Source organism: Brassica napus, chromosome C3, assembly GCF_020379485.1.
Source record: "Brassica napus cultivar Da-Ae chromosome C3, Da-Ae, whole genome shotgun sequence".
NCBI classification, from domain to species: domain Eukaryota; kingdom Viridiplantae; phylum Streptophyta; class Magnoliopsida; order Brassicales; family Brassicaceae; genus Brassica; species Brassica napus.
Window position 1 is genome coordinate 25,708,313 of NC_063446.1, and position 19,730 is coordinate 25,728,042.

A 19,730-nucleotide genomic window follows, 5' to 3' on the forward strand; every position below is an offset into this window, starting at 1 on the left:
CCCCCGTTTTGGTGGGGTCCACACCACATTTTCCCCTAAAACCCCACCTTGCATCCTCCTTTAATCATAGCCTAAGGCCCTGTGCAAAGTATATGTATGAATTATGGAGTATGCTTTTTGTCCAGGCATCGTAAAGCCAAAATGTACTTTTCTTCTTCTTTCTTGTATCTAAAAGGAAGGAGAACAAACAAGATATCTATTTATACCACGTGATTCGATCGTATTATGTATTCAATACACGTAAAAGTTAATATAATTTTTTCTCATAAGAAAAAAAACTACATTGCCGTGATGTTCTTCAGCTCTGATCACCCTAAACACGAATTTGAAGAATCTCAGCAGTGCATATCTAGAGGTGCAATTTGCTATCTTTGTAAAAACAAGTTTTCTTTGGTGGAGGAGTCGTCAAACGCCTTTTATTGTTGTCAAGGATGTGGATCCAGTTTCCACAAGGATTGTCTCACGGTAACTTATCCAAAGTGCCATGAGCATACACTAACCTTCATTCGTCGGAAGATTCCCTTCCCTTGTGATGTTTGTGGGCAAGAGTTTCCCGATGAGATGTACGGATGTTTACAGTGCGATTTCTTTGTAAATAGACATTGTATATACCTACCAAAGGTTATAAAGATCACACGTCACTCGCACCGTCTCTCTCACGTTCTCCGCATGTCTGATGGCGACAAAGTTTGTGGAATTTGTCGGTCTCTAGTTGATGTTGGGTATGGAGGATATTCTTGTATTGACAAGACATGCAATTATTTTGCACATTTTGATTGTATTATTCGCCTCAATGTGTGGGATGGCAAAGACGTTGAAGGAGAAGAGGTTGCTGCCTCTGAAGTTGATGATGTTGCGCCCTTGTTGTTGGTGGAGGATATAGATGGAGAATCAACATGGCGTCATTTTAGCCATGACCATGACCTATTGAGAGTAGTGGAAGAGCAAGAAAGTGAGGAGTTATGTCAAGCATGCATACTTCCCACTTATAAAACCGGTAAGTTCTTGCGTTGCAAGGAGTGCGACTTTGCTCTCCACGAAACGTGCGCCAGTCTTCCTCGGAAGATGGAGCACGGGTTACATGTCCATCCCCTAACTCTACATGTCGAAACCGGGGATGGATTCTTCATTTGTTCTGTGTGCAATCAATACTCTTGTGGACTCATGTCGTACAAATGCAACCAAAAAGATTGTGGATTCAAAATGGACGTAAGGTGTGCTTCTTTTGTTGAGCCATTCAACCATACTGCTCTCCCACATGATCCATTCTATCTGGGAGTAGACTTTAACGAATACATTTACCGGTGTTACGGTTGCAGGCAACGTTCAAGGTTCACAGCAACATGTGTCCAAGGCAGCATCGACTTTGACTTCAAATGCCTGAATTTACCAGGACAGGTGGAATACAAGTGTGACGACCATCCACTCACCTTATACTATGATCATGAAGGTCATAGCAGTGGGTGGTGTGAGATATGTGAAGAAATTATAGAGAAAAGACGAATTATCTACACCTGCCGCCATTGCTTCACCACTCTACATGTTGACTGCATCTTAGGGAAATACCCTTATTTGAAATGTGGCAATAGGATCAAAGTGAATGGCTTCGAGGTTAAGATTTCTTCAAACGATGGTGCTTCTCGCCCCATTTGTCAAACCTGTCACCGTATTTGCCAAGACAAACAGGTTTTCAATGGAAAAGATCAAGTATGCTTCTGTTCTATCAAGTGTATTCCTTCCCAAGCTTGTTCTTAGAATCGGAATAAAATGTCTAAAATAATGATCGATTATAATAATATCGCGTGGAGTAAATAAAATTATGTTTATGCTAGGACATGGCAAAACCAGTTTAATGATATGTAATAATTCTCCTTGTAATCATATGTAACAAAAATAAAATAAAAAATCTCCTTGTTAATAAAGTGACTCTCTCTATCTTAAAACTCATAAAACCAAATATTTTTTTACAGGAATAACTCATCAAGAAATCATCAAACCTTAAAAAATAGATTATGGGTTCGCTTTATATTAAATATTACACTTCAAAACTGCAATGTATCGTAATTAACGACTGAGCCCAACATGGCTACACAGAAACACTCTTGACGTTGTCATGTTCAGCTTAAAATGTATTTGTTGTAAATTTTGATTCTGGTTCATTGTTAACTCTCTTTTGATATTAATAAAGTTAAGATGTTATAAAAAAAAAAACACTCTAACGTGCAGTTCACAAGAAAGGCAGTTTTGACATTGTAAATGAAGAGAGGAGTACCCGCAGGTCACGTAGGGTTCAACTCAGCGAAGCATATTAATGGTCGCCTTGTTGACCTTCAAGAACATATGCACCATTTTTTTGCTAAAAGGTATGTAAATATTCATTTCTGACAATAAAAGATGATAGAAGTTGCTTAAGTCCCAAAAAAGGTGGAAAAAAAGACTCAAGGAACAAACTAGTAGATTTAAGTTTCGAGAACAAATTTTAAAGCTACAATTTTTGATCAAGCCACATATGAAGGCATAATTAAGATTTGTCACCTGTCTCAAACGCAAAAGCTGCAAAATCTTCTTTTGTCTTTGGATAAAATGGTATCGATACAGAGATTGGAGACTCTTTGTAAAGACTCTTTTGTAAAGACTCTTTATAGCTAAGAGGGTTTGCGAGTAATCAGAGGAGTATTATAGTATTGTTGACAAGTAGTATGATGGATGCATAGAAGAATCTAAGACTAAGAGCATCATTAACCCAAAGACTCACTTTGGGTCTCTTAATCATTTTTCAGTATTAAATGTTATATTGTTATTTAAAAGACCTCATTCTTAAAAAAAATTACACAATACTTGACAAGAATACACAATAAAACACAACAAGATTACACAACATTACAAGGCTCAGACTATACAGTATGTATATGATCATAATATGTCGATAAATGGAACAATAAGACACTTTTGTTCCTTAGCATATGAACAAAAGAACTGAGAAAATGATTATATGCTAAATCATGATCCTTTTGAGTGACCACAAAGACTCAGACTATACAAGTGTGTACATGATCATAACAAGATAAATCAAGAAAATTTCTCTTCAATCCTCAGCATACAAGCAAAAAAACAGAGCAAATGATTCTATACTAACTCATAATCCTTATGAGTGACCATAGAGACTCAGACTTTACATACTATATAGTGAACAAAGATGATCAATTATATTTTACAGATTCTTCTAATCTTTCCCTTAATTATACATAAGAGTTGGCATGAGCCAGAAAAACACCAAAACGAATACATAGATTTCGCCTCTTTATATACAAAAGACTAACCTTGAGTAACAAGTTAACAAAACGGTGACAGGAGCCAGTAACTGATCTTCATCTTCCAGGATGTGTTCCACTGGAGAAACTCTCACGGCTGTTTGAGCTTTCGGTTATGTCCTTCAAACCAGACATAGACTGAATGTGCTGAAGTGGACCCTGTGACTGCCCAAATGGAAAAGTCAGTACTATGTACAAATGAAACTGAATTTCTAATGGACAGACAATGGCTTATGATACTACATTTTAAGATGTACTCTACAATCTCATCACCCAATTTTACCATTCATAATATTCGCCAAATCTAGACTCGTCATTGAACAGATATCCAGTGCATGCATTGTAGAGAAAGCAAGAGAAAATAATCAGATTATGAACTCACAATTAAACCATAATACACTTCTAAACTCTTAAGACTAAACACTCCTTTTTATCAACTGGGCTAGTCATCTACGCACAATTCATAAGTCTAGCTGAATGCCCACTAAGTCACAAAGAGGAACAAACTATGAAATCAACTAGGAGTTACAACGTTTCAATTCAAAGAAGAATTAAAGACACATAAGCGTTCTTACATTGCCAACAAAAACAGATCGAGCATCCACCTCCTCCTTGCCTGCTTGATCTGCTGCTATCGTAACAGGAACTGCAAATAGAATTGAATAAACAGTTGAATTACAAAAGAACTTGAATCTGCCGCTAACAAATCAGAATCAGAACAAACCTTGAGGTCCCATATCCTTCTCAACCTTGGCCTGCATCTCACGAAGAGCAGCAGCTTCATCCTCAATCGATTCTTCATCTCATCCAACTCCTATTGTTACCAACACCAAATCAATCAATCCATCCAACTCCGACGTCTGGGATTTCTCCACCGTATACGGTATACCTCGTGCCTCCATCGCCTCTCTCTCACGTCTCTTATGTTAATTGCTATTTTCTTTTTTTTTATTCCTAAATAAATTAAAATACGCTGTTAAGAGACTCCAATAATTATGGTCTAACACTCGTGTTCCTTGGCGATCAAGGAGTTGGTAAAACAAGCATCATCACTTCGCGTACGGTAACTTCAACAACAGTTATCAGGTTCCTAATCTCTTCATGTACATTGATCGATTAAAACACGACATACATGATATTGATACATACGCAACTGTTGGGTCAATATAGCTAGGTGGTTTGACCTTCCAGATTATTTTTTATATAATGATTGATCTTCTACTTCTTCCAAGTGTTCTAGGGTTTTGTGGCGTTTGTTTGTATGTCAAGCATTTACTCGAATCGTTAAAAAAAGTTAAATTTTTTTTAAAAAACCCAAATTAAGAAATTACCGTAGCACAAAAATTAGGTGATTCTTAACTAAAACCCTTAGCTAAAATTTAATAGTTAAATAGTCATTAAAGTGTACATAAAAAACCTTATGGGTTTCTAGGGATAATCATGCTCTTAGCATCATTATCCCAAATATTCATTTAGGGTCTCTTAGTTATTTTTTAATAATTTTAAGCAATAAATGGGTGTTAAGAGACTCCGTTAAGAGACCCGAACATTTATGTGCTCCAATGCGAGTCTCTTAATCAAGGGTTTTTAAAAAAAAATTCGATTTTTTTTTTTAATATCGTATGTTACTAAACATTTTAAATTTCAAAAATATTTTAGTAAAAAACGTTTCACCACAAAACATTGCGTCACAAAAGAAGAAGAAAAACATCAGTTATAATCAAAACCTTTATGTACGAGAGATAAGTGATCCAAGTCCATGAAAGCTAACAATGACTTGTCATGGTGGACGGAGAAGCTTGTTCACAGCCGTGTCAAGAACATCCAAATTTCTCCCCAGGTGCTTTCTGTAGATTGATTTATCAAGGAATTGTACAACAATTTCCAACTAAAACCACAATTAACAAAGCTTTGAGCCAAAGATGGTTTGTATTTGTCTCTCTGTGTACAACACTCAACAACATGGTTGACACGCAAAGAACTATATCAAGGATACAACTGAGCCGCCAGAGTATCAACGCCTTTAATTTCCTCGTTTAGTATGCACATTTGAACCGAATAAGAACTCGTTCACAAATCACAACCGTGAGTGTATTTGAAATTTAATTAACCGACGATATGAAGCCACACATTTGGATTTTGGAAACATATTCGGTGTTCGCTACGATAGGTACCTGAGGCAAGAGTTGATGTAGCGGTTCCCTTTTGTGGATGCATCTAGAGCTGTAAAATTCACAAAACAAAAGAAAAGCAGTTCAAGTTGATTTCTTCATTCATTCATACAAAAGAAAAGCAGTGAGTTTTCTCTAACGTTACCGGTTTCCTGAAGGCGTCCAGCTGCATCTCCAAAGCAAGTCATGTGATCAACTGAGCTTCCTGTAGCCTATTACACCATTAGCCACGCAAACAAACAACTCTAAGCAAATAGATTAAAAGCATCAAACTTTGCAATGTTTACATCGGTCCACGGACAACTAGAGATGCGATCAGATCATTACAAAGCTCAAAACATGAAGACAAACAAGGGCACTGATGAAATCTCCTATAACCCAAAAAATTGGTTCTTTATGTTAAGTTAGACGGGCTTCCAACCAATTGGTTTTAGGTTGGAAGCCCGTCTAGCTTAACATGGTATCAGAGTCCGATCCACGCAGTCCAATCCGATCCACATCGACCCGGTCCAAAGTTGGTCCTCGATCCTTGCCCAAACATTCCGAGATTGACGCTTAAAGAGCCATCATCTCGAGGGGGCGTATTAGGGACAAAGGTCCCACATCGGTAGTTGGAAGGGATCTTTAATATATAAGATAGATGTGACATTCCACTTATCACCAATTGGTTTTAGGTTGGAAGCCCATAAATAAGATAGATGGGTCATTCCACTAATACTTTATTCTAACCTTAGAAAGAGTCGATTGGAGGGAAACGAAGAGAGACGAGAAGCTCTCCGCGATTATAGTATTGTTGACAAGTAGTGTGATGATGGATACATAGAAAGAATCTTAGGATAAGAACGAAGCAATCACGTACACTTGCATCAATCTAGTACAAAGAGAGTTGTACGTAAGTAAAATTGGCATAAAAGAAATAGTTTAACGTATATTCCCAGGCCATGACTTTGTCAGGGTCCACTTTTCTACAAAAAAATGTTTATGAACATTTTTTTAAATAAAAATAAAAAAAAATACCGAACACACAACTCTGAATTTTCTCCATTTTTATAGACTTTTCTTGGTTCTTTCACCCAAAAATAATCTCTAACGCCTTGTTCCGTAATTAAATGATCTCATATCTCTCATTGATTAGTATTAAAAATATAAAGATCGGTTCCTTTCTCTCCACTACTAGTGAGATCGATTCCTGAAGGAAAAAAAAAGAAGAAGATGGGGAGATTGTTCTTGGTGGAATTGGAAGGCAAGTCCTACTGTTGTCGTCACTGCAAAACTGATATAGCCCTCTGCGATGATGTCGTCTCCAAGGTTTTCCATAATTTCTTTTTACTGCTGCTAAATCTTTTTCTGCGATTTATCTCTCATCATTCGATGAGTACACGATCAGATTCTCTAGATTGACTGTAAAGAATCAACACTGTTGATTGCTTTGCATTGCATCGATTGTGCCTTTTTTTTTGTGTTAATTGAATCTCCATGATCAACGCTCTAAGATTCTGGATCATGAGAATTGGGGGATACTTCACATCTAGAAAAAGATTTAGCAGCAGTAAATTGTATGAAACTAGATCAATCTACAACATTTGTTACTCTTTCTATATAGCTACGTGAATCTTGAGACCATCCTGCATTCTCAATCACATATAACGATTGGTTGGTGCATAATAAGCTGTGTGGATTTTGATTACTTTATTTCTAAGTGCTTATATGGTTCACTTCACACATTGTTAAAACTATTTAAATGATATATTGCAATGTCTTTGCGCTTTGTTGAGTATAGAAGATAGTGACAACGTCTATGTCGTTTGCTTTGTTTTTTTTAACAGTCTTTTCAATCACGCCATGGGAAAGCTTACCTCTTCAGTAAGGTGTAAGTTAATCTACTTTCATTTGGTTTTTGTGTAAGCCCAACATCCTTTGCAAATGGCCAAAGCTTGATATGAATAGTTTTATGAATGTCAACTTGTGTGTGGACAGAGCGAATGTGTATACTGGGAAGAAGGAAGATAGGATGATGATGACTGGAGTGCACACCGTTTTCGATATTTACTGCGTCAAATGCGGCTCTTATGTTGGATGGAGATATGTAAGAAGAAAAACATCCAATGTTTCTTTCTTTTTTTGGCCCTTGCCTTTGCTAATCTAATGTTTTGTTTGCTATTCAGGAGTTTGCTTTTGAGAAGAGCCAAAAGTACAAGGAAGGCAAATCTGTTCTCGAAAGGTAAAGTACATTGATTCATCTCAATCACAGGTTTTTTCTTAACAAATTGTTTTTTTTTTTTAGTTGAGACGATAAATGTGTTTGACAGGTACAAGGTTTGGGGTCCGGATGGGAACAATTACTGGGTGGCTCAAGAAGTTGAAGCTGGAGATAGTGATACTGATGATTGATTGATGAATATGCTTTATCTCAAATAACTCATTATCTGATTTGTACATTCTCTCCTCCTCTCTCATATCTTCTATCATTCTTTTCAATCTCTTTTTCCTCATTTTCTGAACCATCCATCTTCCATTAGTACACCTTCAGAGATCAAATGTTTGTGTTGCAACCACTTGTAGAACACATACATTATCTTATTTATCAAAGCTTTAACTTCGTTTCCAAAGTTCTTTACTACATTAAGACAGAGCAGTGTACATTGCTGTTTAGAAATCAAATTCAGTTCCAAGCCTTACAGAGTTTACCAAATCATAGTGGAACTACAGAACACAAGTTGGATTAACAGACAGATGAAAGAAAAAAAAAAACTCGTCTTTTCCATTAATTAATCAGTGTTATAAATGTTGTATCACAAAAGATGTAAAGAATCGACCAAAAAAAAAGGAAGCTACATCGAAGTTACTCTTAGAACAACCTAAGACAAAAGCTGTAGAAGATCCGTAAACAAAAATTAAAAGAAGGAAACAAAAATCACTTATTGCTTATGGGTACTCTGATCCTTTGGTGTTGCCTTTACACATCCTTTTGCTTCTGGTCCAGCAAAAGGAACTTTGCCTTGTGTGTTTTACCTGCAAGGACCTAACAAATAAAAATTGAAGAGGTTTCTTTAACTTCATTTGCTTCGTTTCTTGGCTTCACTGTAGAGGATTACTCCAATGACAGTTAGCGAGTAGCCTAACATTCCAGTCACTGAGACAGGATTCTTGAATATTAGGATCGATACCACCACTGCTACTGCTCCTTTGGCGTTTCCTAGCACCTGCCATAGAGAAGGTTCATGAAACCACTTATTAACTTTTAGAGAAGAAGTGGTAATTAATGTATAGAAGAAGATGAATTGTTTTACCTGGAGTGTCAGAGCGCTGGTGTGTTTTGTGACTAAGAAGTTAGTCAAGTTCACGAAATAAGCAAGCGCCGAGTTGAATAGCAGATACCAAACGATTCTGAAATCGTCTCTGGCGAGTGCAATTGTGATGCCAACAACGTTCTTCTCCATGATAAGGGTAGCCGGAAGAAGGAACACAACCGCTATGGGAGCCATGTAGAGGAGGAGATTCATGGAGTTTAGCTTCTCCCTTCAAAACAAAATTCATAATAAATATTTTCAGCAGCTATCTTGACAAATAAAGACTTGAGAAATATAAAACCTTAAGCTGGTAAATCTCCAAAAGATGATATTTATCACTTACCCTTCTGAAGATAGCAAAATCCCTTGAAGAACTGATTTAAGTGCTCTCGCAGCTGTGGCTGCAACGCACATTATGAATCCAAACAGGTGGAAACTTGGTTCACTCTGGTCAAATCACGAAAACAAAGAAAAAAAAAATCAGATAGAGAGTCAACTCAATACAGAGATAACAAAACTCTGTCTGAAATCGAATAGATGCAAAAGTAAGCATACTCTTCACACACATATAAGAACAACTTCTCAACATTCACAAATGTTACCTTTCCTAAGATTTCTATCAAAATTCACATACAAAACAGAACCAATCAGATGCCATGCCTCTACATTCACATAACAACACATTTCAATATCTCAATCAAAATAAAAAAAAAAACACAAACTTACCCCACTAGCAATAACAACACCAGTGACAACGGGCACGAGCGTAACATAAGTCAACCAGGCCTCCTTCTTCAACGTAATCAAATACGCAAACACGGCGGTGAAAAACGGCGTCGTGGCGCCGATGGCCTGGTTGAACGAGACGGGGAGAAACCTGAGGGAGATGTTCCCGAACACCACGGAGACGCAGAAGACGAGGCTCAGCGCCGCGATCTTGAGGAACTGGACGCGGGACCTGATCGTCTGCATAGGGACCATCTTCATCCACGCGATGGCCACGTAGCTGAGGAGGGAGCAGGCGGTCATGTGGCACATGGTGAGGAAGATCGGGTACTTGAACCCGTAGTTGCTGAGGAGGTACTTGTTTAGTAACAGCACTCCGATGTTGGACGAGTACCACGACGCGACGATCCCGATCGTGAATAATCGGCCGTTCGCCGCCATCTTCATCGGATTTTGGGAAGTCCCACTTCGATCTGATTCGATTTGAGGATTCTTATGCGGCAATCGGGGAGAATGGTGGAATCGAGATTTGGAGAAAGTTGCGATTGGTGGTGAACAAGGAGGAATGGTCAAATCAGAGTTTTTTTTTTTTTTGGGCTAAAGCTTCTTCAACAATGCGTTATGTATTATTGTTTTTTCTTCTTCTCTTTTTAATGCGTTTATGTAAGTTTCCGTCAGTTTAAATTTAATTATTCAGTACATTGCATTTATAAGACTACTACTTTTTAACTGTTTTGTGGGACTCTCAATTAACGTCGGACTTGCCTGTTTTTGACTTCTAACCTTGTTCGTAGTAATACCGGTTTTCGGTTTGGTTCGATTTACTGCGTTTTATGTAATTATGAAGTTAATGTAGTTTCGAACCCATAAAAGTTGTAATGATCATCACATGCACCAATAAATAATTAGGTGGAAAAAAAAATCCAAATGATTTAAATAGGTAAAGATAAGGGCAAGCAAAATAAGATAGTTACATACAGGTTGTTGAAATGTAATTGTCACATTTGTTACAATGATTCAAATATGGCTTCTGTTTGTAGTAAAATAGGAGTATATGCTAAATTTTTATACGACTTTGTGTTCAGTAGATAATTCTGTTTATTATATGGATACTGTCTCATAATCACAGATCACGGGATTTGGGATCGTGAAGTGGATTATCAGTTCATGACCCATGCTCGGGCACGATCTTGTTGTCCGTTGACTTACCGCAACGTGCTGAATCTTATTATAAGGAACACTACCAACCGACAATAAAGTCATCCCTTAAGATAAGTCACCAGAGCTCCTTCAGACAGGTCCTGTTCATTAACCGGTTCTGAAATAGTTAAGGACTTTGGGACCTACATCCTTGAATCCAACTCTCAGGCTCTAGCTGTCCATTTCTTGAAACTTAAGCTTGTGAACCATACGCTTAATTTTGCACAAAACTAGCATAAACGTAAGAGGTAGATCCGTTCATGTTTCTCACAATATTAGATTAGAATCTTTAGACTTTAACTCATAGTCTAATGCAATTATCAAACCAAGGAAACCAACCAAAAGAATATAAGACACACAGAACTCAGTTAAACTCCTTTGAGCTTTTATTTAACCCACAAAACAGTTGTTTGTTTTTTCTTTAAAACCGGCAAAATTCAAGAAGGTTCATCTTAACAATGAACCCAAGTTAAAAGACAGGCATATAACCTATCAGAAAGAATCACAAACGTAACGAAGAGAGAACCCTTCATTATATACTCTGACTGAAAAGAGAGTTATCGTTTCTTCAAAGCCAAAGTCACATTCATAGTTCCCTCTCAAGGTAAGGGTCTCGAGGAGAACTCGGGTTTAGATACTCAGAAACATCTGAGACATAACTTTTCAGCTTAGAGGTGGTTCGTGTGAGCCACCCAGCGTTCGCCTGCTCCATCTCCTCCTCCACTCTCCTCCTCTCTTCTTCTTCCAACATAGTGATCCTTCTCTTACCCATGTACATCTTCACAGCCACCACGCCTTCATTCACAACTTCCTTCGGTGGGACCACGAGCGGGTTCTGGTCCACGTTCAGCTCCACCAGGCTCTCCAGCGTGCCAAAAGTGTCAGGGAGGGCGTGGATTTGATTGTTGCTCAAGTCCAGTTTCTGGAGGCTTATGAGGTCGCCGAAGGAGGAAGGGAGATCCTTGAGGTCGCTGAAGTTGCTGCTTAGGTTCAAGTACTCTAGGTTTGTGAGCAAGACGAAAGAGTCAGGAAGGCCGTGGAGTTCGTTGAAGTGGGCGTCGAGGTATGTTAGGGATCTCATTTCGCCTATACTGCTCGGTAAGGATCGGATCTTGTTGTATTGGATCATGAGCTTTTCTAGATTCACTAGCTCGAACCCTATGTTGGTTGGTAAGTAGGTGAGACGGTTGAAGCTCACGTCCAAGACAACCAACGACCTGAGAGTTTTGATGTGTAAGAAAACGGTTGAGGTTGATTACAAAAACTAAAACTTGATAAAGTGAAGTTGTGTATTACGTACCCGCAACGGCAGATGGAATCAGGCAAGGAGGTGAGCTTGTTAGTTGAGACATTTAGAATCTTCAAGTTTGACAGTAGACCAACAGAATCTGGTAATGTCTCCAGAAGATTACCGGAGACATCTAACTCAGCAAGGCCATGCAATCCTGCTATTGAATCAGGAATAGCCTGTTGGACAATAAACCGCGGTCATGCAAGACAAGTGGAACTGAGCTTTTGCAAAATCTATTTTGCAGCACTAATAAATCAAGAAAATTAATGCAGCTGGCATCGTAGATTCTAACTCAAGAACAATCAGAGATCAATAGCTTGCAGAACGTGATTAAACCCATTAGGCCATACCTGAACCATTTCCTTTAAATAACTAACTTATCGGACACAGGTTTTACACTTTCGAAGACGGACAAATCAACGATGGCAGAACCAGAAACAGGCAAGTAGGAAGAATGTCTTTCACATTAGACTAGACATTAGCCGGAATCTCTTAACTTTCACATTAGACTAGACATCAGTCACATCACTGATACAAAATGTCTTTGAATCACATGAAATAAGGCATTGTCACCAATAGAATAAGGCAATAACCAAATGCAACTAGTAATCTTGTGATTGTGATCACTCCTTTAACATCATCGACTCTAGAATGCCATCACTATAAGATGTTAAATGAAAGTTGCATCTTTTAACAACCATATACAGATTCAAACTCATCCTACTCAAAATGTGATCTTGATTCCATATCTATTATTCTCAACAAGGAACGAGAACAAACCTGGAGCTGATTGTTGGAGAGATTAAGAACAAGCAACCCTTGGATCCTCCCAAACGCCTCAGGGAGCAAACTCAGCTTCCTCCCAGACAAATCAACCCTCTCCACTGGATTAGCCAACGCCTCCTGCAGTATCCCCACAACCTCCTCATTAACCTCCACCTCCTCAACGCTACCCTCGCCCTCTTCAACCTTAGCTTTCTTCTCAGCGAACTCATAAATCCTCACTAGCCTCTCCTCCGCCTCACTCAACAGCTTCTCATACGAACCGTGAACCTCGTCCAGCTTCAGAATCGACTCGCACCAAGCCTTCTCCTGATCCATCTCCCGCCTCCTCTTCTCAACCTCATCCTCCCCCGCCGCCTCGGTCAGCGCGATGTCCTCGAAGGACTCCGACAGCATCCCCTCGATCTCGTTTAGCTTGGCGCGCGCCCTGTCGACGGCCTCGTGATCGGGCCTGGGCCCTAGGGTTCGGAGGACGGATCGGGTCTCGGCGACGTCGGTGATGGCTTTGGTCATGGAGGCGAGGACTCCCGGCTCGGCCAGGTGAGGCATCTCGATCTCGATTGACGACGGTGGTGGCTGCTCGACATCGAAGGCGGGGGCGGATTTGGCGGGGGTGAAGGAAGGGAGGCGAGCCAAGACGTAGGAGAGGACGGGGAACTTTTTAGGGTTAGGATCCGCCGCCATTGTCGTAGCTTTTGGGCGTGTGTGAAGAGTGTTCTCGGAGAAGATTTGAATCTGAATCGAGTGAATGATGATCAAGTGGTGAGATTGTTCTCTCCCACGTTCTCTTGTGTTTGCCTCTCTCTCTAATGCTCTCTGTTGCCAAGTCGCCACGTGTTCACTTAGTGTCAGCTAAATACACTTGGGCCTTTCATGGGCTGTAGAATATCGTTTAACAAATTGATCGTCGGATGTTAATTGTCCATGTATTCTATTGCAGTAACATGATACTTCAGGCAGAATTAGGAGGTAGTGTGGATTGAACTTAGGTAGAGTTTATTGATTTTAAGAATAAACAGATTTGTTAAATTTTAAAGAGTACTAAATGTTTTTTTTTATATTTAAAAGTCAATAAAACTATTTTATTATAATGATTTTAAAAATCTTGAAGATGTATGCAATATTTTGAAATTTTTGTTTTATAAGTTAAATTTTTAAGAATTCAAATTTCAATAACATTAGATTTTGATAAAATTATAGAATCATTAAAAAATAATAAATAATTCTATAATTTTAAAGATAATAAAATTATAGATATAACTTGAAAAATAATTCTATATTTTTCACTGTAAATGTTACATATTATATCTAAAAATATCCGTACAAATTATAGCTGAATTTTATTATCTTTAAAAACTATTTGATCATAAGATTTTTATAGCTATCATATAAAAAAGTAACAAATTCTTATATTAGTCACATATTTTCTAAATCTAAATAATACATTGGTACATTTGATTTAAAAGTAATTCAAATACAGTAGTAGAGAGCACTAAACAGTTTATGTGACTTTGTTTTGAGAAATGAATACATGATGCATGTTTTTTTTTTTGTAAATAATACTTCTTAAAATATATATAAATCTCTTCATTGTCAACAAAATAAACATAAAAACATGAATTTATTGAAGAAAATAAAACAAATGAAATTATGATAAATTTAAATATAATTGAAAGTATTTTGATATTTGAAATCCAAAATAAATATTATATCCAATATAACAATTAAAGAATCAATGGAAATTTTTGTATGTCCAAATAGAAACTAATCACACTCTCCTTTCCCTAATTCTTTTTTTTAATCAAATTCTATTTCATTGAAGTTTGAAATCCATATGTTTTCTATATAATAAATCTGGAGATAGTTGAGTTTCATCTATTTAAATTGATTTTTAGATATCATAATTTTAAAATGTAAATTGTGCTTAACTTTTTCTACATAGTTTTTGACACTAAGAATGGCTTCATGCTTTTGGTAGTAATGCTTTCTGAAACAAAGCTCTGATCTTCCACGTTGTTGTGAAATATTGAGCTAAAAAGTGTATTTTGATAAAATCTTCAACTTGAATCATGTAGAAAGAATCATGAGAATGATTTCAGGAAAAAGAGAATGAACTTTAAAATAGATCTTTGCCACACTGAAGCCAAATTAAAACAACAAAAAAAGCTGATTTTTTTTTTAACAAAGAAGCTGAAACTATTGAAAAAAAAGAAAACAAAACCAGTTAATTAAATGTTATATAGGAGATGGAGCAGTTAGGGAGTTAGAAAATTTATTTTTTGAACGTGTAATAGAAGCAGTTGTTTGAGAAATAATATGATTCTTTTCTTTTGTAACTTTATATTTTTTTACAGGTACATAAATATTTGAAACAAAAAAATTGTTTTTAAATTTTATTATGCAATGACACTTGTCAAACTTTTGTTGGCTAGGTGACTTGTGATTTTGTATTTAAAAAATATTAAAACCAAGTGATTACATAGTTTTGGTTATTACATCTAGCCTTTTTGGCTAATTCATCTACCAACATTAGACTATTTCTCAGTACATAACTAAAGGTAAAAAACCATTTGCTTTTGAAGCATCTACAATGTCATGTATCATAGAGATTATGTGTTACAGACCTTTTGCGATGGTTGCTCCAGTGGTGTACTGACCCAAATCATCCATGATTTATATTCTAACGCTCCGATCGTCTACAGCTAATAGGCCATCCACACCCGTTTTCTCGGTCCGTGGGTTCCATCCCGTTCCAACGGTCGGTGCGTAAATTTTTCAAGGCTCGAAATCATTGTTTACTGACCCTGCCATCACCACCCGACCTTTCCCTGTGTTTTAGTCTCACTCGCACGGTATCGCGAATCACTTCCCGATAGGTCACTCATCATTCTACTACTCCAGCTCAAGCACGATTAACTCTAGAGTTCTAAATGGATGTGTGACAGAAAATATAAGTCAACTTTGGTGACATAGGTAACCAAATCAATCTTCTGAACATTTCCATATATCACAGCTCAGGATGTTACAGATTTACAATCATCTTCAAAATGAATATTTGTGAAGGTGAGTGCTCGCATTTGTCGTACTGTCATGCGTAACGCTTCCGTTTCTGCTTCTCTCGGAGTATTTGTCGGGCTTATGGAGATTCAGACGTTTAAACGGCGACAGGCTGGCAAACTAGGTGGTTTAAATAAATAAATTTAAAATTTAAGATTTAAATCATATTTGTGATTTAAATTTTATTACAATTAGACAAAACTAAAAAAAAAACACAACAGAAAATGTCAAAATCGTAATGAATTGTAAGAATTTGGTGAAAGAGAAAATTAAGATTTGCAGGTAGACATCGGTGATGAAAATACAGATTTTTTTTTAAAATTTCATATTCAGTGAAGACAATATTAAAAACCCCAAAACACCTTTTTCAACATTCTAATCCACTACTTTACAAAACTGGATAAACACAATAACCCACTGACTACGCTATATTGATTTGTTTATACATATAAGAATATATATAATAAAAATATTTGAACTTTTTTATAAGTAGTTTCAGTTAAAATATAAACTAGATTTTAATCCGCATGTACGTATGAATACTTTTTCGTTTTATAAATTTGGTATTATAAATGTTTTAAATATATAATTTCCATTTTAGTATTATATATTGTGTAACTTTATAATATTATTGTTTATATTTCTTATTCGGCATTATTAATATATAGTGATTTGTTTAATACATTTTACTTTGTTATTAATTTTTATTACATATTAATATATTTTCGAGTTAGGTATAATAAAATAACAATATGAAATAATCAAAAATTCCTCCTTCAAAATATGTTTTCTCTTTAGCTTATACACTTTGCTATAATAAATTTTAAAATTTTATTAATTTATATTATAGAAAAGAAATATGTTTAAGATAATTTATATTTACATGTTGTATTTAAAAATATACTTTAACATATATTATTTTAATATTTTACTGGATTAATAAGTAAAAATATTGTTTTGTTTAAATAATATAGCCCTATTATTCTAGTAAATTTTATACGTTGTAGCATCTATCATATTATTTTAGTAAGTTATATTGATAACGGATATTTTTTGGATGTTATGATATAAAGTTTTCTTTTTATTTTTAATTAAGATTTCAAAATATTAGATTGCTTTAAAATTTACAATATATATAGTTTGTTTTTTCGTGGTGCATTTCAAAAATTATTGTTGATTATCGATGATTTTATCGTTTTCAAAATTTGAAATATTATCATTTTGACCTTGAATATTTATTTTCAAAATTTCATATTTTGTCAAAAAGTTTATAAACATTACACTACTATTTTTGAGTTTGGAAGGTTACATGAATTTTGAATTTGTTTTTGTTACTACATTAATATATTATTTTATAAAAAAAATATTTGAAGTTTTTAAACTATTTTTTTTTAACAGATTTTGTTATAATTAAAAAAAAATTATAGTTAAAAGTTGATTTGTCATTAATATTTTAAGTGAATTACTAAAATTTCATTTTCTAATAACATATTTTTAAATAGTATATGAACTAAATGTTATTATATACTATTATATTTTTGTATATAAACATTTTAAACAATATACTGTTGAGAGTTTCAAAATAAATAAAAATAAAAATATATAGTTGTAGATATAAAAGTTACCTATGTTAATAAATTTATTTTTATATAAAAATATTATATAGTTTACGAATTTTAATCCATTTTAGTGATGAGTGATAATTTATTTAAATGAAATAATTTTTAAAAATAATTTTTTATTTTACTTATTTAATATAATTTTGTCATATTTAATTGAAAAATTTCCTTAGATAAGTTTTTTTAGTTTAATATAATTTTATGCAAGTATACTTACCAGCCATAATTAACTTTATTGGTTATGCTACAAAAAAAATTAAATTTATTGGAATATTTATGCATTAGCTCGATCACCAAATCTATCTATATATTTATATAAAATAGAGTTTCTTTCTCTACTAGGATGTCCACATGGGATGACAGGTCACTAATTCGTGCATCCTGCATCTGACATGTGTCTCTGTCTTCGAAACTCACCGTTTCATTTAAAGATATACAGAAGAAAATTTGGGCTTTGTGTTAATCTTCACAATTAAAGCCCAAAACTGAACGGTCTTTTAGTCTTCATCTCTTTCACGCCGTGTTCTTCTTCGATAAGCAATACCTAAAAAAAGTTTCTTCTTCGATCTCCCATACCTTCAATGGTGTTTCCAGGGATTTGGATGACGAAATCGAGATGAAGAACCTCTTTGTTTATCTCCACTCGCGTCCTTTGGTCTTCTAATCTACTCAACCGAAGCCGTCAAACTTACAGATCCAACGTCATTATCGTCTTCTTAATTCCATATACCGTGCTACCTAAAGCACGATCTGAAAATGATTGTAAGTTATCCCTCTTCATGGCGGTGTTCTTCCACCGATAAAAAGGGTACGCCAACTGATGAATCCAAATCTCTCGAGCGTTTTAGAAGGTTCCATGTTAGTCACAAGTAACAATCTTTTCTTTTAGTTCTGCAATTGACTATTTTTTTTTTCATTTTGCTAAACAGAGTGATTCTTATTGCAGAAGCGCCACAATCTCACAAAGTTGGTATGATATTATGGAGGATTTTTTTCAGAAAACTGAAACAGCGGAGGCTTTTTAACCGGAAGCTGAGTCTGAACATGTGTCAGTTGATACATAGTTGCAGGAGACGCTAACCAAAGTAGTTGAGCTGCTTCCCCAGCTGTGGAAACTCGCTGATTCCTCGCTTGATGCCTTTTTGTAGTATAGACGAGCGCTTCTTAAACACAGGAAGCTTGAGTGTTGATGATTTGAGGGTGGCTTGAGTGTTTTATGGTGATATATATATATATATATATAATATTCTATTTGGAACCAATATAGTTTATAGGGGAATTGTATGTTCATTAACACTTTCGTTCATGCTGCTGCGCAAGAGTTTGCGTACATCTGCATCTGTAACTTTTAGAAGCTACCACATATTAGGTATTTAGAACATATGTGAAGACGACCGAGAGACTTGCATCAACAGCTTCGTGGTTAGACAAGTCTGGAGACCACAAAAAGGCTTACCTGAAAAGTTTGTCTCTATATTCTGCGCTTGACTCTTTGAGCGCATTTACTTCATTCGTAAGTGTTGATCAAGAGACATCATTCTTGCTTTTCTTTACTTGATTAATAACCATCTCAATATATTTCCAGATATCCAAAGGAACTAGAGAAAATCAGGTTTGCGAAGCAGACATGACTAGATAAAACAAGGTAATGCAAGAAGGATAGATGAAACTTTTGTTGTTGTCTCTTTGGTGTCACTTTGATTTGAGTGGTTTCTGGTTCCTGACAAACTTCAAGTTGTGATGTGGTTTTGTTAATTAGAGAGTTTGCTGTATGAACCGATGATTGAAACGATGTATGAAGAATAGTTTGGTGATGCAATATAGCTTAAACCAATATCAAGATATCTTCAACAGCTTTCTTGCTGAGTTTTCTGAGCTCTCTGATACGGTAAGCCCTTATTTCACGAGAAAGCAAAAAAATATTAGACAGTTTCTCAAAGTGAATGTTGTATGTTAATGCTGGACGTGAACTAACGTGATTTACTTCACGAGATATGTAACATATTTTACTATGTGGTAAGTGTGAGAGGAAAACATTTATTTATAGTAACAGTATGGAGAAGTAGATTTCATCTATACTTTCAAACCTTCTAACCACGAAAAGTCCTAAATATAAATCTTTAAGCACTGCTACTGTTGTGCAAAGATAATTTTGTTAATGTCTTAAGGGAGTTGAATTTAAACCTTATAATTCTCTTAATTCACATATTATGAGAAATTAGATAAATTCTCTCCAAGTTCCAACAAATATGTTCTCCAGGATTGATTTAAGACCAAAAAAA

At 35.7% G+C, this 19,730-nt stretch overlaps 5 protein-coding genes and 1 long non-coding RNA gene across 7 annotated transcripts; 2 read left to right on the forward strand and 4 right to left on the reverse strand.

The window, feature by feature from the left end:
• The first annotated feature begins 225 nt into the window (after positions 1-225).
• On the forward strand, positions 226-1,922 carry LOC106439276. Its single transcript, XM_013880683.3, has 2 exons — positions 226-1,214; positions 1,320-1,922. The coding sequence occupies exons 1-2, from the start codon at positions 226-228 to the stop codon at positions 1,753-1,755; spliced, it is 1,425 nt and encodes a 474-aa protein (XP_013736137.1). The 3' UTR covers positions 1,756-1,922.
• Positions 1,923-3,184: 1,262 nt separating this feature from the next.
• Positions 3,185-4,573, reverse strand: LOC106439284. Of its 2 annotated transcripts, none has more exons than XR_001287508.3 (3): positions 4,061-4,573; positions 3,887-3,957; positions 3,185-3,476 (listed from the first exon to the last, which is right to left on the reverse strand). It is a non-coding gene; the product is annotated as an uncharacterized LOC106439284 (long non-coding RNA). The 2 variants fall into 2 exon arrangements; XR_001287509.3 differs by having other exon boundaries at positions 4,036-4,573.
• A 322-nt stretch (positions 4,574-4,895) lies between these two features.
• LOC106441294 lies at positions 4,896-6,527 on the reverse strand. The gene is made up of 6 exons (XM_048749494.1): positions 6,500-6,527; positions 5,810-5,853; positions 5,628-5,694; positions 5,486-5,534; positions 5,308-5,352; positions 4,896-5,158 (listed from the first exon to the last, which is right to left on the reverse strand). The coding sequence occupies exons 1-6, from the start codon at positions 6,525-6,527 to the stop codon at positions 5,092-5,094; spliced, it is 300 nt and encodes a 99-aa protein (XP_048605451.1). The 3' UTR covers positions 4,896-5,091.
• Positions 6,496-8,091, forward strand: LOC106439281 (protein yippee-like At3g11230). Its single transcript, XM_013880689.3, has 5 exons — positions 6,496-6,790; positions 7,309-7,352; positions 7,460-7,568; positions 7,648-7,703; positions 7,792-8,091. Exons 1-5 carry the CDS (start codon positions 6,695-6,697, stop codon positions 7,871-7,873), a joined length of 387 nt encoding a protein of 128 aa, XP_013736143.1. The 5' UTR covers positions 6,496-6,694; the 3' UTR covers positions 7,874-8,091.
• A 130-nt stretch (positions 8,092-8,221) lies between these two features.
• LOC106439279 (probable sugar phosphate/phosphate translocator At3g11320) lies at positions 8,222-10,594 on the reverse strand. Its single transcript, XM_013880686.3, has 4 exons — positions 9,499-10,594; positions 9,116-9,219; positions 8,773-9,001; positions 8,222-8,685 (listed from the first exon to the last, which is right to left on the reverse strand). The coding sequence occupies exons 1-4, from the start codon at positions 9,943-9,945 to the stop codon at positions 8,539-8,541; spliced, it is 927 nt and encodes a 308-aa protein (XP_013736140.1). The 5' UTR covers positions 9,946-10,594; the 3' UTR covers positions 8,222-8,538.
• Positions 10,595-11,062: 468 nt separating this feature from the next.
• LOC106439277 (plant intracellular Ras-group-related LRR protein 9-like) lies at positions 11,063-13,591 on the reverse strand. The gene is made up of 3 exons (XM_048752976.1): positions 12,770-13,591; positions 11,999-12,165; positions 11,063-11,915 (listed from the first exon to the last, which is right to left on the reverse strand). The coding sequence occupies exons 1-3, from the start codon at positions 13,454-13,456 to the stop codon at positions 11,285-11,287; spliced, it is 1,485 nt and encodes a 494-aa protein (XP_048608933.1). The 5' UTR covers positions 13,457-13,591; the 3' UTR covers positions 11,063-11,284.
• Between the last annotated feature and the right edge of the window lie 6,139 nt (positions 13,592-19,730).

What these genes read in the sequence shown, in the direction of transcription:
- LOC106439279 (XM_013880686.3), bottom strand. Translation starts at nt 9,945, where the DNA reads ATGAAGATGGCGGCGAACGGCCGATTATTCACGATCGGGATCGTCGCG. An exon ending in GTGTTGTTATTGCTAGTGGG is followed by an intron (nt 9,220 to 9,498) that starts GTAAGTTTGTGT and finishes TGATTTGACCAG; the next exon opens with AGTGAACCAAGTTTCCACCT. An exon ending in CCAGCGCTCTGACACTCCAG is followed by an intron (nt 8,686 to 8,772) that starts GTAAAACAATTC and finishes TCTCTATGGCAG; the next exon opens with GTGCTAGGAAACGCCAAAGG.
- LOC106439277 (XM_048752976.1), bottom strand. Translation starts at nt 13,456, where the DNA reads ATGGCGGCGGATCCTAACCCTAAAAAGTTCCCCGTCCTCTCCTACGTC. An exon ending in TCTCCAACAATCAGCTCCAG is followed by an intron (nt 12,166 to 12,769) that starts GTTTGTTCTCGT and finishes ATTGTCCAACAG; the next exon opens with GCTATTCCTGATTCAATAGC. An exon ending in GATTCCATCTGCCGTTGCGG is followed by an intron (nt 11,916 to 11,998) that starts GTACGTAATACA and finishes CAAAACTCTCAG; the next exon opens with GTCGTTGGTTGTCTTGGACG.
- LOC106439281 (XM_013880689.3), top strand. Translation starts at nt 6,695, where the DNA reads ATGGGGAGATTGTTCTTGGTGGAATTGGAAGGCAAGTCCTACTGTTGT. An exon ending in GCTTACCTCTTCAGTAAGGT is followed by an intron (nt 7,353 to 7,459) that starts GTAAGTTAATCT and finishes GTGTGTGGACAG; the next exon opens with AGCGAATGTGTATACTGGGA. An exon ending in CTTATGTTGGATGGAGATAT is followed by an intron (nt 7,569 to 7,647) that starts GTAAGAAGAAAA and finishes TTTGCTATTCAG; the next exon opens with GAGTTTGCTTTTGAGAAGAG.
- LOC106439276 (XM_013880683.3), top strand. Translation starts at nt 226, where the DNA reads ATGTATTCAATACACGTAAAAGTTAATATAATTTTTTCTCATAAGAAA. An exon ending in GGATTCAAAATGGACGTAAG is followed by an intron (nt 1,215 to 1,319) that starts GTGTGCTTCTTT and finishes TTACGGTTGCAG; the next exon opens with GCAACGTTCAAGGTTCACAG.
- LOC106441294 (XM_048749494.1), bottom strand. Translation starts at nt 6,527, where the DNA reads ATGGAGAAAATTCAGAGTTGTGTGTTCG. An exon ending in GTCTTCATGTTTTGAGCTTT is followed by an intron (nt 5,695 to 5,809) that starts GTAATGATCTGA and finishes ATGGTGTAATAG; the next exon opens with GCTACAGGAAGCTCAGTTGA. An exon ending in GATACTCTGGCGGCTCAGTT is followed by an intron (nt 5,159 to 5,307) that starts GTATCCTTGATA and finishes ATCAATCTACAG; the next exon opens with AAAGCACCTGGGGAGAAATT.